At 37.3% G+C, this 19,008-nt stretch overlaps 1 protein-coding gene across 6 annotated transcripts in view; it reads right to left on the reverse strand.

Moving 5' to 3' along the window:
* Positions 1-19,008, reverse strand: part of LOC128697880 (ATP-binding cassette sub-family G member 5) — a 130,941-nt gene that overhangs the window by 48,999 nt on the left and 62,934 nt on the right. For all 6 annotated transcript variants that reach the window (XM_053789876.2, XM_053789874.2, XM_070099533.1 and 3 more), the window contains 2 exons: positions 17,117-17,262; positions 8,894-9,104 (listed from right to left, as the gene is read on the reverse strand). In XM_053789876.2, coding sequence (XP_053645851.1) covers positions 8,894-9,104; positions 17,117-17,262 — 357 coding nt within the window. The remainder of the gene's footprint in view (positions 1-8,893; positions 9,105-17,116; positions 17,263-19,008) is intronic.

Consider the following 19,008-nt stretch of genomic DNA (forward strand, 5'->3'; position numbering starts at 1 on the left):
CCTATTAGGGCAATGGAGTCAGTACATAAAGCCTTCAACTCTGACTCCTTTATTTATGGCACTTCCAAATCTGACTCCTTTAATTATATATTGATATAGTGAATAAATTATAAATACACTTAATATACTAATTATATATTTGCTATATGGATTGCAAGCATGCAACATACAAGCTCAGTAACCTGTTAAAGTTTGGCTCTAAATACTATAGTTATGACATTCTGGCTTTCATGTTTTATTTATTAACCCTTTCAGGGTTGGTGCCATACTAGTACGGCTTGCATGCCAGGGTTGGTGCCGTACTAGTACGCATAAATTCTAGCACCTTTCAAATCTAGCGAGAGAAAGCTGGTAGGCCTATATATGAAAGAATGGGTCTGTGTGGTCAGTGTGCACAGTACAAAAAAAATCCTGCAGCACACAGTGCATAATGAGAAAAATAAAACTCCGACCGTGTTTTTGCTTTAAAACAGCGACTTTGCAGTGCATTTTTGCATACTATTTATGGTTGTATTCTAGTTTTCCTGGTCTCATTTTATAGAATGGAAGACATATTACAGAAATTGACATGATTTTGATTGGTTTCACAATGAAAAACACCTTGAAATTGAGCTCAAAGTAGCAGAAATGTTCGATTTTTGCCAAAGTTCGAAAGTAAACAAATCATGCCACGCGTCCAATACACGTCAACTGGCGAGTTTAATATTTTCACAAGTGCGCTGATATTTATACTATTTCTACACTAATGCAGTGGTCTGCATAACAGTAAATCTTCTATTTTTCTGTGAGAATAAAAATTAAAAGTGGAAAGCAAAAGAAATGTAACAGAGGCCTGGGGACATGACTGATGAACAGAAAAAATTTTATTTTAGTGGCAGGAATGTCTGTCTTGTGTATTCTGGACCCTATTTGGAAATTGGCATCTTTTGAAATTTGTGTGAAATTGGCAAAATTGCCAATTTCTGACCACTTTATTGGATAGTTGAAATCGATAAATGGGTGGTTTCTTGCACTCATTCGATAGAAAAAAAAAAACAGTTCTAGCAAAATAGTTATGATTTCTGTCGACTGGTACATTGGAACTGGCCAAAAACAGGGCTCAAAGTGGGCGAAATCACCGGTGTAAACATCGTCGAGACCACTAACTTCATGGGAGCATAATTCTGTAAGTTTTCCATCAAATTTCATACTTTTGGTGTCATTATGATCGGGAAAAGATTCTCTACAATTTCATGATTTTTTTTTTTTTTTTTCAAAAAATTTTCAACCCTGAGAACAAGTTTAGGAGAGGGCCTGTCAACCCTGAAAGGGGTCAAGAAATTACAAACATTCAGTAACCTTATAGTTAACCCCTTTGACTGTCGCAACCCCCAATCCTGAGGTGTCTCCTGGTGTCGCAAAATTTAAAAAAAAAAAAAAAAATATTTTTTCTTATGAAATGATAGAGAATCTTTTCCCGATTGTAATGACACCAAAAAAACGAAATTTCATGGAAAACTGACGGAATTATGCTCTCGCGAAGTTAGCGACCTCGGCGCTGTTTACAAATCGGCGATTTTGCCCACTTTGAGCCCTATTTTCGGCTAATTCCATTGTTCCATCGGCCAAACTCATAGCTATTTCTTTAGAACTCCATTTTTTCTATCGATTGAGTACAACAAACTGCCCATTTACTGATTTCAACTACCTAATAATGTGGTCAGAAATTTGCAATTTGGCCAATTTCACGAAATCTAAAAAATATGACAATTTCAAAATAAGGTCCAGAATGAACAATGCAGACATTCCTGGCTCTAAAATAACATTTTCTTTGTTCGTCAGTCACGTCTCCAGGCCCCTCTGATATTACTCTTGCTTTCTATTTTGAATTTTTATTCAAACAAAAAATAGAAGACTTACTATTATACAGACTACTGCAATACTGTAATAATTGTATAAATAACATCAACCCATTCATGACTGCATATTAGAATGGCTAGTTGGACATTTATTGGACAATGGCATCATTTGTTTACTTTTGAACATTGGCAAAAATCAAACATTCCCCCTAATTTGAGCTCCATTTCTAGGTTCTTTTTATAGGAAAATCAATCAAAATCACCTTTATTTCTATAATATATTTTCCATTCTATCAAATGAGACCAAGAAAACGAGAATACAACCATAAATACTATACGAAAATAAACCACAAAGTCGGCATTTTAATAAAAAAAAAAACGGTCGGAGTTTTTTTTTTCTCATTATGCACTGCGTGCTCCAGGATTTTTTTTATATGGTGCACACTGACCACACAGACCCATACTCTCACATGTGGGCCTACCAGCTTTCTCCTGCTTGATTTGAAGCCGCTAGAATTTATGAGTATATATACGTCAAACACGATACCTCGTAAGACATATATACAGCCGCGACAGTCAAAGGGTTAAAGAACAAAACTTGAAAAATGGAAACAAGATATATATATATATATATATATATATATAGATATATAGATATATATATATATATATATATATAATAATATATATATATACATACATATATATACATATATACATATATATACATATATACATATATATACATATATATACATATATATACATATATATACATATATATACATATACATTATATATATATATATATATATATATACATACATATATATATATATATACATATATACATACATATATATATATATATATATATATATATATATATATATATATATATATATATATATATATATATGGTGGAATGATGAAGTAAAGGGTGTGATAAAAGAGAAAAAGGTAGCTTATGAGAGGTTTTTACAAAGCAGAAGTGTTATAAGAAGAGCAGAGTATATGGAGAGTAAAAGAAAGGTGAAGAGAGTGGTGAGAGAGTGCAAAAGGAGAGCAGATGAAAGAGTGGGAGAGGCACTGTCAAGAAATTTTAATGAAAATAAGAAAAAATTTTGGAGTGAGTTAAACAAGTTAAGAAAGCCTAGGGAAAGTATGGATTTGTCCGTTAAAAACAGAGTAGGGGAGTTAGTAGATGGGGAGAGGGAGGTATTAGGTAGATGGCGAGAATATTTTGAGGAACTTTTAAATGTTGAGGAAGAAAGGGAGGCGGTAATTTCATGCACTGGCCAGGGAGGTATACCATCTTTTAGGAGTGAAGAAGAGCAGAATGTAAGTGTGGTGGAGGTACGTGAGGCATTAAGTAGAATGAAAGGGGGTAAAGCAGCTGGAACTGATGGGATCATGACAGAAATGTTAAAAGCAGGGGGGGATATAGTGTTTGAGTGGTTGGTACTTTTGTTTAATAAATGTATGAAAGAGGGGAAGGTACCTAGGGATTGGCAGAGAGCATGTATAGTCCCTTTATATAAAGGGAAAGGGGACAAAAGAGATTGTAAAAATTATAGAGGAATAAGTTTACTGAGTATACCAGGAAAAGTATACGGTAGAGTTATAATTGAAAGAATTAGAGGTAAGACAGAATGTAGAATTGCGGATGAGCAAGGAGGCTTCAGAGTGGGTAGGGGATGTGTAGATCAAGTGTTTACATTGAAGCATATATGTGAACAGTATTTAGATAAAGGTAGGGAAGTTTTTATTGCATTTATGGATTTAGAAAAGGCATATGATAGAGTGGATAGAGGAGCAATGTGGCAGATGTTGCAAGTTTATGGAATAGGTGGTAAGTTACTAAATGCTGTAAAGAGCTTTTATGAGGATAGTGAGGCTCAGGTTAGGGTGTGTAGAAGAGAGGGAGAATACTTCCCGGTAAAAGTAGGTCTTAGACAGGGATGTGTAATGTCACCATGGTTGTTTAATATATTTATAGATGGGGTTGTAAAAGAAGTAAATGCTAGGGTGTTCGGGAGAGGGGTGGGATTAAATTATGGGGAATCAAATTCAAAATGGGAATTGACACAGTTACTTTTTGCTGATGATACTGTGCTTATGGAAGATTCTAAATAAAAATTGCATAGGTTAGTGGATGAGTTTGAGAATGTGTGTAAAGGTAGAAAGTTGAAAGTGAACATAGAAAAGAGTAAGGTGATGAGGGTATCAAATGATTTAGATAAAGAAAAATTGGATATCAAATTGGGGAGGAGGAGTATGGAAGAAGTGAATGTTTTCAGATACTTGGGAGTTGACGTGTCGGCGGATGGATTTATGAAGGATGACGTTAATCATAGAATTGATGAGGGAAAAAAGGTGAGTGGTGCATTGAGGTATATGTGGAGTCAAAAAACGTTATCTATGGAGGCAAAGAAGGGAATGTATGAAAGTATAGTAGTACCAACACTCTTATATGGGTGTGAAGCTTGGGTGGTAAATGCAGCAGCGAGGAGACGGTTGGAGGCAGTGGAGATGTCCTGTTTGAGGGCAATGTGTGGTGTAAATATTATGCAGAAAATTCGGAGTGTGGAAATTAGGAGAAGGTGTGGAGTTAATAAAAGTATTAGTCAGAGGGCAGAAGAGGGGTTGTTGAGGTGGTTTGGTCATTTAGAGAGAATGGATCAAAGTAGAATGACATGGAAAGCATATAAATCTATAGGGGAAGGAAGGCGGGGTAGGGGTCGTCCTCGAAAGGGTTGGAGAGAGGGGGTAAAGGAGGTTTAGTGGGCAAGGGGCTTGGACTTCCAGCAAGCGTGCGTGAGCGTGTTAGATAGGAGTGAATGGAGACGAATGGTACTTGGGACCTGACGATCTGTTGGAGTGTGAGCAGGGTAATATTTAGTGAAGGGATTCAGGGAAACCGGTTATTTTCATATAGTCGGACTTGAGTCCTGGAAATGGGAAGTACAATGCCTGCACTTTAAAGGAGGGGTTTGGGATATTGGCAGTTTGGAGGGATATGTTGTGTATCTTTATATGTGTATGCTTCTAGACTGTTGTATTCTGAGCACCTCTGCAAAAACAGTGATAATGTGCGAGTGTGGTGAAAGTGTTGAATGATGATGAAAGTATTTTCTTTTTGGGGATTTTCTTTCTTTTTTTTTGGGTCACCCTGCCTCGGTGGGAGACGGCCGACTTGTTGAAAAAAAAAAAAAAAAAAAAAAATATAATATATATATATATATATAATATATATCGATATATATATATATATATATATATATATATATATATATATATATAATATATATATATATATAATATATATATATATATATATATATATATATATATATATATATATATATATATATATATATATAATATATATATATGCTTGTATATGCATATGTAGTGTGACCTAAATATAAGCAGAATTAGCAAGATGTACCTGAAATCTTGAATGTTTATGAGACAGAAAAAAGACACCAGCAATCCTACCATCATGTAAAACAATTACAGCTTTTGTGTTACACTCGCTTGGCAGGATGGTAGTTCCTCCCTGGGTGGTTGCTGTCGACCAACCTACTACCTAGACAATTCATTGCTCTTAAAACTTTTTTAACTGTTAAAAATATTGGGCTCAGTTCCCTGATTAATAATGTACATCTAATCTGTTAACTACCCACAAGATGGTTATAGGATATTAAAATTGTATTTTTATTGTAACTAAGTAACTTGCTGTATCTATCTCTATTCAATCACTCCACAAAGCCTAAGATTAATGAATCTGTTGAAAACAATACAGTAGGGCCCCACTTACACGGCAGGTTAGGTTCCAGGCTACCACTGTAAAGCGGAAATCGCCGTAAAGTGGAACACCCTTTTTTTTTCCACTTATAAATGCATACATACACTAGATAACAAGTTTACACTAACATATATTAAGTTAGCAATAGAACCAGGCATCAAAAAACAATAAAAAATTACAATACACACATAGTGCGCTCATTACTTACCTTAAAATATTTACAGTGGACCCCCGGTATTCGATGGCATCGGTATTCGATAAATCCGGTATTCGATGCATTATATCGCAAAAAATTTTCCTCGGTATTCGATACAATTCGTACGAGACCTGTCCACGTGTGGCCTGAACTGCCCCATGTGTGCCAGTGTTTACAAGCCAGCCAGTGTGCGCGCATCTAAGGATACATTCAGTACATTCCATATTATCCATATTATCACTGTGTTTGGTGCTTGTTTCTGCAAAATAAGTCACCATGGGCCCCAAGAAAGCTTCTAGTGCCAACCCTGTGGTAAAAAGGGCGAGAATTAGTATGGAAATTAAGAAAAGATTTTGAAGGGTTTGGGGCTAACCCTAAGAAGCCTATGCCAGTTGTGGAATCCATTGTGCCTACTTCAAAAATTAAGGAAATGTGTGCACAGTGGGTTGAAGTGCAAACCTTTATGGATGAAAATCACCCTAACACAGCTATTGCAAGCCGTGCTGGTGACTATTACAATGACAATGTTGTGGCCCATTTTAGACAAATTGTAAAGGAACGGGAGGTACAGAGCTCTATGGACAGATTTGTTGTGCGACAGAGGTCCAGTGACTCTCAAGCTGGTCCTAGTGGCATTAAAAGAAGAAGGGAAGTAACCCCAGAAAAGGACTTGCTACCTCAAGTCCTAATGGAAGGGGATTCCCCTTCTAAACACTAACACCTCTCCCCTCCTCCCATCCCATCAATCATCAGCAGATTTTCATTAAAGGTAAGTGTCAATTATTTTATTGTTATTGTAATTATTCTATTACATTAAACTTAATATTTCATGTAGTAAAATTTTTTTTTTTTCATACTTTTGAGTGTCTTGCACAGATTAATTTGATTTCCATTATTTCTTATGAGGAAAATTGATTCGGTTTTCGATATTATCGGTATTCGATGAGCTCTCAGGAATGGATTAATATCGAATACCGGGGGTCCACTGTATACGACATTTATTGAGACTCGGTGAGTATTATTATTATTATTATCATCCAATACTGAAACTATGTACTGTGCCAAAACAAAAGCATTCACATTGCTAAACTCACAAACTAGTATTTAGTCACTTAGCCATAATACCAACTTACCTCATAATTTGTAATATTTTAAAATAAAGAATTAAACTAAGTCTGCCCGAAATGCCTAGCCATGCTAGGCGTTCTAGTGGTACACTCTGTAATCATTATTTAACTACATGTAAACCACACAACAACCAAATTCTGTAAATTCAACATTGTAATCTTTATAGAGAATAAACTTTGAATCATTTCTAGTATGGCGTCATTTGTGCAAGTCGTCTGCAACCACATCTCATATTTATGTTTATTTATTCTACTGTGGGGTGTATTTATCATATTTATATGTTATGCATCGTGTTTATTATATAATTTTGAAAAAAATATCATAGATGGATTAATGAAAATGTGTATATTGAAGTAATATACGACATTTAATGAGACTCGATGATTATTATCATTACTAATATGATGTCTGGAGTACCATGACATTACACATCCCTGTCTAAGACCTACTTTTACATAAGACAGTCTTACTGGAATTTGAATCTGTATTTCTATTGCTCCTCTATCCACTCTATCATATGTGTAGTCTGCATGCTTATTCCTCTATAATTTTTACATTTATATAAAGGGACTATACCAGCAGTGCATTTATTAACATTTAAAAGTTCCTCAAAATATTCTCGCCATCTACCCAATACCTCCATCTCCCCATCTACTAACTCCCCTACTCATATTTATGTTTATTTATTCTACTGTGGGGTGTATTTATCAGTGTGTAAGTAATATACGACATTTAATGAGACTCGATTATTATTATCATTACTAATATGATGTCTGGAGACATAAGACAGTCTTACTGATTTTAATGTGTAGCTGCATGCCAGCACAGTGTGTAAGTTTATTTAGGTACAGGTATACATAAGTATAATTATCAGAGTATATATAAAATTTTAAATAACTTTTAAAAACACTTGAAATTTTGGAGTTTCCAGACAAAATGGAGAGACTTAGTGCTTGGATCTCACAGAGAATGTAAACAAACCGGGTGGGGTGCAGTGACCGTATTAGAAAGTCAGGTGGGGGGAGCCGTATAGCGAGTTTTGGTCATAATTTGAAATGACCGTATTAACGGAATGCCGTAAAGCAAAACGCTGTAAAGCGGGGCCCTACTGTATGTAATACTTTTGTAATTGACCAACTGTTTATTAGCTGCCTTTCTTATTGTATTTATGATTGTAGTTAACTACATGAGAAATCTTTCTTAATAATCCATGTCTAAATCTTAAGCAATTTTAAGCATTAGGATTAGTCTGCCTGCAATTAATTGCATAATTAGTGGCTTTCTTTTGTGCCTACCTGTGATTTATACACAGACAACATTTGTAGCACAACGAAATAAAATTTTTATTGTATTTCATATTACTTTCTTGGGAAATGCTAAACCTATAGGCATCAGAGCACCTGGAGAACTTTCATTAAATCTTACAAAAAACTGCTCAGGAGAGAAACAGAATACTGATGCAGTATAAAGGAGCTGTGTTATAATGGTAGAAAAGTAGAAATAAGAAATGAATTTACCTTAATTTCTATTATCGTCCTGTAGGAAAAGAAAACCTGCGACTTGAACAGTACTGTATTTTAGATATGAGAAGTGAACTTATAATGCTCAGGAAAATTTTCATCTTAAACTATACAAGACACACTATACTGTACTACAAGACTAATCTGCATACACTGTTTAGAAAATTTTGACCTATATACAAGAATCAACAAGACCTTGACCTCTGACCCTGCCCCCTTGGTCCAGCATGATCATGCAGTAATTTTACAAAGTTAGAGACTACATTCTAGTAGGTCCCTCAGGTCATATTGTCCAACAGGATATTGACAACCATTTTGCAAGGCTAAATTGTCCAGCAAGACCATGATTATACTGACATTTCCAGACTGAAGTACACTAACAAGGTCTTAGGTTACACACCCCAAGAGAGCCAGCATGGTGGAGAGGATTCCTGGTCTGCCATATGCAGAGAGAGGCACCTTGTGTTCTGAAAGGTCAACATCTGGAGGTGGCCCCGAGTATTTACGGTAAGGCCCACCCTCTACCTTGAACTTCTCCACTAGAGCAGCAATCTGGTTGTTGGAATCTATGAACCGCTCCCTGGAACGCCGGTCCACCGTTGACAAACATACTGAGGAAAAACAAACAGTTAATCAAGTTTTAAAATACTTTATTTTTTCATTGGACAGCACTTCATGGAACTACTACACTACCTGATAATACATAACACCACAATAAGTATTCTCAAAACAGCTGTGAATATCACCAATATTAATACACCAGTACTCCCATTACTTCAATACATACCAACAGTACTCAAAATATGTTCTCATTACTACACTACACATCAATATCTTTTTGCAATAAGACTCCTCAAATAAGGTACCATTATGGTAGTGAAGGGCACTTAGTCCAAGGCATTGGAGGATCCTACCTTTCTTTGAATCAAATTTGACTGCCTTCAATTCCATTCCCAAGACACCATGACCCCTGTGGGTTTCACCCTCCTTGAGTTTACCTGGAGAGGGTTTCGGGGGGATCAACGCCCCCACGGCCTGGTCTGAGACTAGGCTGTTACTGCTGGCCGCATGTAAACTGACATACAAACCACAGCTCTGCTGATCAGGTACTGACTTGGGTGCCTGTCCAGTGCCTTCTTGAAGACAGACAGGGGTCTATTGGTAATATCCCTTATGTATGGTGGGAGACAGTTGAACAGCCTTGGGCACCTGACACTTATGGTGTTGTCTCAGTGTACTCGTGGCACCCCTGCTTTTCATTGGGGAAATGTTGCATCTCCTGCCAAGTCTTTTGCTTTCATAGGGAGTGATTTTCCAAGTGTATATTATCATGTACTTCACCTGCATTCCAAAGAATGGAGATCAAGGGACTTCAGCTGTTCCCAGTAATTTAAGTGATTTATTGTACTTGTGTGTGAAGGGAACAGTTAGTGCACAGCAGTATTTCAGCCTAGAAAGAACAAGTGATTTGAAGAGAATCATCATGGGCTTGGTATCCTTAGTTTTGAAGGTTCTCATTATCCATCCTATCATTTTTCTAGCAGATGAGGTTGATACATTGTTGTGGTCTTTGAAGGCGAGTTCCTCTGACATTATCACTCCCAGGTCCTTCACATTAGATTTTCACTCTACGGTGTGGTTACAATTTATTTTATGCCCTGATAAAGTTTTAATTTCCTCAAGCTTTCCATATGTGAGTAGTTGAAATTTCTCTTCATTGAACTTCATATTGTTTTCTGCAGCCCATTTAAATATTTGGTTGATGTCCACTTGGAGTTTTGTAGTGTCTTCGATGGAGGACACTGTCATGGCAATTTGGGTGTCATCCGCAAAGGAAGACACAGAGCTTACATCTCTTGTCTATGTCAGATAGGATGAGGAACAGGATGGAAGTGAGTACTGTGCCTTGTGGGGGACAGCTTTTCACTGTAGCTTTTCTATTTGTTACTAAGTTTTAGATCCTTCCACCAATTTTTCCTGTTATTCCTTTCTCTCACATTTTGTGTGCTATTACACCATGGTTGCACTTGTCAGAGACTTTTGTAAAGTCTTTGTATACTACATCTACATTTTGTTTATCCTCTAAAGCATCCAGGACCTTGTCAGAGTGATCCAGTAGCTAGGACAGGCAGGAGCAACCTGCTCTAAACCTGTGTTGCCCTGGGTTGTGTAATTGATGGGTATCTAGGTGGTTGGCAATCATACTTCTTAGAACCCTTTCAAAGAGTTTTATGATATTGGTCTTACTGCCACCTTTGTGGAGTGGGTTTATGTCTGTTGTTTTTAATGACTGTGGGATGACTCCCATGTCTATGCTTACTCTCCATAGAATGCTAAAGGCACGTGATGGGTTTCTTGTAGTTCTCGATGAACACGAGTTCCACAAGTCTGGGAAGAGTGCATGGGCATGTCATTAATTGCCTTTTCGAAAGTCTTGTGGTGGTGTGATAATATCAGAGATTTTTGAAATGACCAAATTTTGAGTCTCGGTCATAAAAAATTCATTTACACTGTCGACCCCAAGTCTGGTTAATGGCTCAATGAACATAGTAATAATGGGACTTTAGTATCTCACTCATTTCTTTGCTGTCATCTGTGTAGGTCCCATCTCATCTAAGCAGGGGCCCAATACCGGATGTTGTTTTCACCTTAGATTTTGCATAAGAGAAGTAGTAGAGCCTCTCCTCATTTAGTGGCATACTCATTTACCAATGACTGACTTACAATGGGGCCTCTGATCAGTATGCATGCCTAAATAATGTATATTAGAGCTGATTTCCTTTATTATGTTTATTGCAATATACAGTAGTCTCCCCAAATTCGCAGGGTTACATTCCAAGACCACTCGCGAATTTGGAAAAAACGGCAGATTATGGACAGTTAAAAAATGCCTGTAAATGTGTATTTTTATAGTTTAAACCCTAAATATACCCCCAAAACACTAATTTCAAACTCAATTTCATACATCACCATTAAAAAAAAAAAAAAAAAAAAAAAAAAAAAAAAAAAAAAAATAGAAACCTGTATACAATACAACCTCCCCTCACTGATGACTTGGACTTATGACAGACTCTTTGACCAGTATGCATACCTAAATGTATATTAGAGCTGATTTTCTCTATTCTGTTTATTACAATACAGAGTACACTGTATAAACATTTAAAAATATAATAAAAATGTTATAAATGGTGCAAAGGTGACATTAAAACAATATCAATGATGGTTGGCACACTACCATTATATGCTCCTCACTTAGCGGCGAATTCGTTTAACAATGCGGTCTTAAGAATGTAACTCCGTCGTTAAGTGAGGAGAGGCTGTATTATATTTTATATTGAAATTTTGCTGAATTTATGTTACAAAATTATTAAATTTTTTTATTTTTTTTTTTTTTTTTTTTTTTTTTTTTTTCAACAAGTCGGCCGTCTCCCACCGAGGCAGGGTGACCCAAAAAAAGAAAGAAAATCCCCAAAAAGAAAATACTTTCATCATCATTCAACACTTTCACCACACTCGCACATTATCACTGTTTTTGCAGAGGTGCTCAGAATACAACAGTCTAGAAGCATACACATATAAAGATACACAACATATCCCTCCAAACTGCCAATATCCCAAACCCCTCCTTTAAAGTGCAGGCATTGTACTTCTCATTTCCAGGACTCAAGTCCGACTATATGAAAATAACCGGTTTCCCTGAATCCCTTCACTAAATATTACCCTGCTCACACTCCAACAGATCGTCAGGTCCCAAGTACCATTCGTCTCCATTCACTCCTATCTAACACGCTCACGCACGCTTGCTGGAAGTCCAAGCCCCTTACCCACAAAACCTCCTTTACCCCCTCTCTCCAACCCTTTCGAGGATGACCCCTACCCCGCCTTCCTTCCCCTATAGATTTATATGCTTTCCATGTCATTCTACTTTGATCCATTCTCTCTAAATGACCAAACCACCTCAACAACCCCTCTTCTGCCCTCTGACTAATACTTTTATTAACTCCACACCTTCTCCTAATTTCCACACTCCGAATTTTCTGCATAATATTTACACCACACATTGCCCTTAAACAGGACATCTCCACTGCCTCCAACCGTCTCCTCGCTGCTGCATTTACCACCCAAGCTTCACACCCATATAAGAGTGTTGGTACTACTATACTTTCATACATTCCCTTCTTTGCCTCCATAGATAACGTTTTTTGACTCCACATATACCTCAACGCACCACTCACCTTTTTTCCCTCATCAATTCTATGATTAACCTCATCCTTCATAAATCCATCCGCCGACACGTCAACTCCCAAGTATCTGAAAACATTCACTTCTTCCATACTCCTCCTCCCCAATTTGATATCCAATTTTTCTTTATCTAAATCATTTGACACCCTCATCACCTTACTCTTTTCTATGTTCACTTTCAACTTTCTACCTTTACACACATTCCCAAACTCATCCACTAACCTTTGCAATTTTTCTTTAGAATCTCCCATAAGCACAGTATCATCAGCAAAAAGTAACTGTGTCAATTCCCATTTTGAATTTGATTCCCCATAATTTAATCCCACCCCTCTCCCAAACACCCTAGCATTTACTTCCTTAACAACCCCATCTATAAATATATTAAACAACCATGGTGACATTACACATCCCTGTCTAAGACCTACTTTTACCGGGAAATAGTCTCCCTCTCTTCTACACACCCTAACCTGAGCCTCACTATCTTCATAAAAACTCTTTACAGCATTTAATAACTTACCACCTATTCCATATACTTGCAACATCTGCCACATTGCTCCTCTATCCACTCTATCATATGCCTTTTCTAAATCCATAAATGCAATAAAAACTTCCCTACCTTTATCTAAATACTGTTCACATATATGCTTCAATGTAAACACTTGATCTACACATCCCCTACCCACTCTGAAACCTCCTTGCTCATCCGCAATCCTACATTCTGTCTTACCTCTAATTCTTTCAATTATAACCCTACCGTACACTTTTCCTGGTATACTCAGTAAGCTTATTCCTCTATAATTTTTACAGTCTCTTTTGTCCCCTTTCCCTTTATATAAAGGGACTATACATGCTCTCCGCCAATCCCTAGGTACCTTCCCCTCTTTCATACATTTATTGAACAAAAGTACCAACCACTCCAACACTATATCCCCCCCTGCTTTTAACATTTCTGTCATGATCCCATCAGTACCAGCTGCTTTACCCCCTTTCATTTTACGTAATGCCTCACGTACCTCCCCCACACTTACATTCTGCTCTTCTTCACTCCTAAAAGATGGTATACCTCCCTGACCAGTGCATGAAATTACTGCCTCTGTTTCTTCCTTAACATTTAAAAGTTCCTCAAAATATTCTCGCCATCTACCTAATACCTCCATCTCCCCATCTACTAACTCCCCTACTCTGTTTTTAACTGACAAATCCATATTTTCCCTTGGCTTTCTTAACTTGTTTAACTCACTCCAAAATTTTTTCTTATTTTCATTAAAATTTCTTGACAGTGCCTCTCCCACTCTATCATCTGCTCTCCTTTTGCACTCTCTCACCACTCTCTTTACCTTTCTTTACTCTCCATATATTCTGCTCTTCTTATAACACTTCTGCTTTGTAAAAACCTCTCATAAGCTACCTTTTTCTCTTTTATCACACCCTTTACTTCATCATTCCACCAATCACTCCTCTTTCCTCCTGCACCCACCCTCCTATAACCACAAACTTCTGCCCCACATTCTAATACTGCATTTTTAAAACTATTCCAACCCTCTTCAACCCCCCCATTACTCATCTTTGCACTATCCCACCTTTCTGCCAATAGTCGCTTATATCTCACCCGAACTTCCTCCTCCCTTAGTTTATACACTTTCACCTCCCTCTTACTTGTTGTTGCCACCTTCCTCTTTTCCCATCTACCTCTTACTCTAACTGTAGCTACAACTAAATAATGATCCGATATATCAGTTGCCCCTCTATAAACATGTACATCCTGGAGCCTACCCATCAACCTTTTATCCACCAATACATAATCTAATAAACTACTTTCATTACGTGCTACATCATACCTTGTATATTTATTTATCCTCTTTTTCATAAAATATGTATTACTTATTACCAAATTTCTTTCTACACATAGCTCAATTAAAGGCTCCCCATTTACATTTACCCCTGGCTCCCCAAATTTACCTACTACTCCCTCCATAACATTTTTACCCACTTTAGCATTGAAATCCCCAACCACCATTACTCTCACACTTGATTCAAAACTCCCCACGCATTCACTCAACATTTCCCAAAATCTCTCTCTCTCCTCTACACTTCTCTCTTCTATTTAGCGTTAAAACAAAAAATTATATATTGCCACAAAAAAGCTAAAAAATAATTCCACGAATTTGCGGGGATTTCTGTGAACAATTATTAGTTAAGTTCTAAGAAAAAATCCACGAATTACTGAAGCTGCAAATTCAGAACCGCGAATTTGCAGGGGTCCATTGTATAGTACTTTACTGTATAAATATTTAAAATATACTGAAAATGTTATAAGTGGTGCAAAGGTGGCATTAAAACAATATCAAAGATGGTTGACAAACCCACTACCAGTATAGTATGCTCCTTGCTTAGCAACAAATTCGTTTACCAACATGGTCTTAGGAACGGAACTCCATCATTCAGTGAGAAGAGGCTGTATTTTGGGTTTCTTTCAGTTTCATTTATGGCTTTAAGTTCTTCCTGAGATTCTTGTCTCCTGTAAGATCCCTTATGCTTAAGTTCAATAATTGTTATTTCTGACAAGTGCATCCCTTCGTATTTCAGATATACGTACTGGCCCCTCTCAGCAGCTCTGTGATTGTTCACCTTTGCCTGTATAGGGAGCATCTCTCTCTTTCTAGTTTACATCTTCTATATTTTTCTTAGTGGAATTTGCCTTGAGCAGACCTCAAGTGCCACAGAGTTAATTTTTTCATGGCAAAGGTTCAGATCCATGTTGATTAGGATATCTTCCCGGCTCGTTTCATTTAGGACATGGTTGATTTGTTCCAGTGTATGTAAGGCACCCTCATAACTGATCACATTTTGCTGGTCAGGAGCCCTGCTCATACATGTCTGTACCTCTATTTATGCTCTGATCTGAGTGTATTGTCTTTGATACGGTTATATTACATATCAGATCATTGTTGTTAGTGAAGATGAGGTCCAGTGTATTTTCTAGTCTTGTAGGCTCTATTATTTGCTAGTTTAAGGTGAATTTGGTGCAGAGATTTAACCCTTTGACTGTTTCAGCTGTATATATACGTCTTACGAGCCAGTGTTTCGAACATATATATACTCAAGAATTCTAGCGGCTTCAAATAAAGCAGAAGAAAGCTGGTAGGCCCACGTGTGAGAGAATGGGTCTGTGTGGTCAGTGTGCACTGTATAAAAAAAAATCCTGCAGCATGCAGTGCATAATGAGAGAAGAAAAACTCAGACCGTGTTTTTGGATTAAAATGCCAACTTTAAGGTGCATTTTCCTATAGTATTTATGGTTGTATTCTCGTTTTCTTGGTCTCATTTGATAGAATGGAAAACATATTACAGAAATAGAGATGATTTTGATTAGTTTCACGATGAAAACGACCTTGAAATTGAGCTCAAAGTAGCAGAAATGTTCGATTTTTACCAATGTTCAAGAGTAAGCAAATCACACCACACATCCAATACATGTCAACTGGGGAGTCTAATATTCTTTAACTAGTGCACTGATATTATTTATACCATTTTTACAAAAATGCAGTAGTCTGCATAACAGTAAATTTTCTATTTTTTGTGTGAATAAAAAATCAAAATAGAAAGCAAGAGTAATATAAGAGGGGCCTGGAGACATAACTAATGAACAGAGGATATGTTATTTTAGTGCCAAGAATGTCTGTATTGTTTATTCTGGACCCTATTTTGAAATTGGCATCTTTTTTAATTTGCATGAAAATGGCCAAATTGCCAATTTCTGACCACTTTATTGGGTAGTTGAAATCGGTAAATGGGCAGTTTCTTGTACTCTGTTGATAGAAAAAATATAGATCTAAAGTAATACCTATGAGTTTGGTCGACTGGAACAATGGAATTGGCTGAAAATTGGGCTCAAAGTCGGCGAAATCGCCGATGTGTATATATTGCCGAGATCTCTAACTTCGCGTGGGAGCATAATTCCATAAGTTTTCGATCAATTTTCGTACTTTTGGTGTCATTACCATCGGGAAAAGATTCTATCATTTCATGAGGAAATTTTTTTTTTTTTTTCAAAAAATTTTTCAACACCAGGAAACATTTCAGGATTTGATGTTGCAACAGTCAAAGGGTTAATAGCTCATGTGTGTGAATTTTCATCTGAGCTGCCTCCTGGGGTGATCTCTGCTAAAACATTGTTTGCTATACTCCATTTTAGGTGTCTCAAGTTGAAATCCCCCAGTACACACTAATAACACAATGTAACAGTATTCACAATGCAACAGTGCACACCAACAGGACTCACAATTTAACAGTGTACACCAATAGCACTCACAACGTAACAATATACACCAACAGCACTTGCACTGTAATAGTACTGTACTTACAACACAACAGTACTTACAATAATACATTAGTGGATTTTCAAGCTCTGGGCAGGGAAAGCCAATACTTCTAAAGTAATCAATCATGTGCCTGGTAGAACCTGTGTATACAACATCACCCAGACACAAGTATGTCACACGGTCCAGGAAAGGCAGAATATCAGACCTGTGGAGGAAAAAAAAATATAAGACTCAGTGTAATACCATTTGGAAGGCACAAGCCCTCCTCACCCTAGTTACCTCAGACCCCCAAATATAAAGTAATAATAATAATGAAATTGCTTCAAAACAAGTCTCCTAGCCTCCCTCCAAATTCCAACCAGATAAGACACCCCAGGGCAGTGCCAGATATTCTTGCACTGTTCCTGTTCATGGGCCCATCTGCCAATTATTCTACTCCCATTTTTTTTTCTTTCTTAACAAGTCAGCCGTCTCCCACTGAGGCAGGGTGACCCAAAAACAAAGAAAATCCCCCAAATGAAAATACTTTCATCATTCAACACTTTCACCTCACTCACACAATCACTTTTTGCAGAGGTGCCCAGAATACAACGCTTTAGAAGTATTTTTTTTTATTTTATTAGCACACTGGCCGATTCCCACCAAGGCAGGGTGGCTCGAAAAAGAAAAACTTTCACCATCACTCACTCCATCACTGTCTTACCAGAAGGGTGCTTTACACTACAGTTTTCAAACTGCAATATTAACACCCCTCCTTAAGAGTGCAGACACTGTACTTCCCATCTCCAGGACTCGAGTCCGGCCTGCCGGTTTCCCTGAATCCCTTCATAAATGTTACATATAAAAAAACGCAAAATATCCCTCCAAACTGCCAATATCCCAAACCCCTCCTATAGACTGCAGGCACTGTACTTCCCATTTCCAGGACTCAAGTCCGGTTATATAAAATAACTGGTTTCCCTGAATCCCTTCACTAAATATTACCCTGCTCACATTCCAACAGCTCGTCAGGTCCCAAATACCACTTGTCTCCATTTACTCCTATCTAACATGCTCAAGCATGCTTGCTGGAAGTCCAAACCCCTCGCCCACAACACCTCATTTACCCCCTCCCTCCAACCTTTTCGAGGACGACCCCTACCCCGCCTTCCTTTCCCTACAGATTTATACGCTCTCCATGTCATTCTACTTTGATCCATTCTCTCTAAATGACCAAACCACCTCAACAAACCCTCTTCAGCCCTCTGACTAATACTTTTATTAACTCCACACTTTCTCTTAATTTCCACACTCCGAATTTTCTGCATAATATTTACACCACACATTGCCCTTAGACAGGACATCTCCACTGCCTCCAACCACCTCCTCGCTGCAGCATTTACAACCCAAGCTTCACACCCATATAAGAGAGTTGGTACTACTATACTTTCATACATTCCCTTCTTTGCCTCCATAGATAACATTTTTTGCCTCCACATATACCTCAATGCACCACTCACCTTTTTTCCTTCATCAATTCTATGATTAAACTCATCCTTCATATATCCATCCGCTGACACGTCAACTCCCAAATATCTGAAAACATTCACTTCTTCCATACTCCTCCCCAATTTGATATTCAATTTTTCTTTATCTAAATCATTTGATACCCTCATCACCTTACTCTTTTCTATGTTCACTTTCAACTTTCTACCTTTACACACACTCAAAAATTTGTCCACTAACCTTTGCAATTTTTCTTAAGAATCTCCCATAAGCACAGTATCATCACCAAAAAGTAACTGTGACAATTCCCATTTTGTATTTAATTCCCCATAATTCAATCCCACCCCTCTCCCGAACACCCTAGCATTTACTTCTTTTACAACCCCATCCATAAATATATTAAACAACCATGCTGACATTACACATCCCTGTCTAAGACCTACTTTTACCGGGAAGTAGTCTCCCT

Source organism: Cherax quadricarinatus, chromosome 68 (genome assembly GCF_038502225.1).
Source record: "Cherax quadricarinatus isolate ZL_2023a chromosome 68, ASM3850222v1, whole genome shotgun sequence".
Lineage (NCBI taxonomy): Eukaryota > Metazoa > Arthropoda > Malacostraca > Decapoda > Parastacidae > Cherax > Cherax quadricarinatus.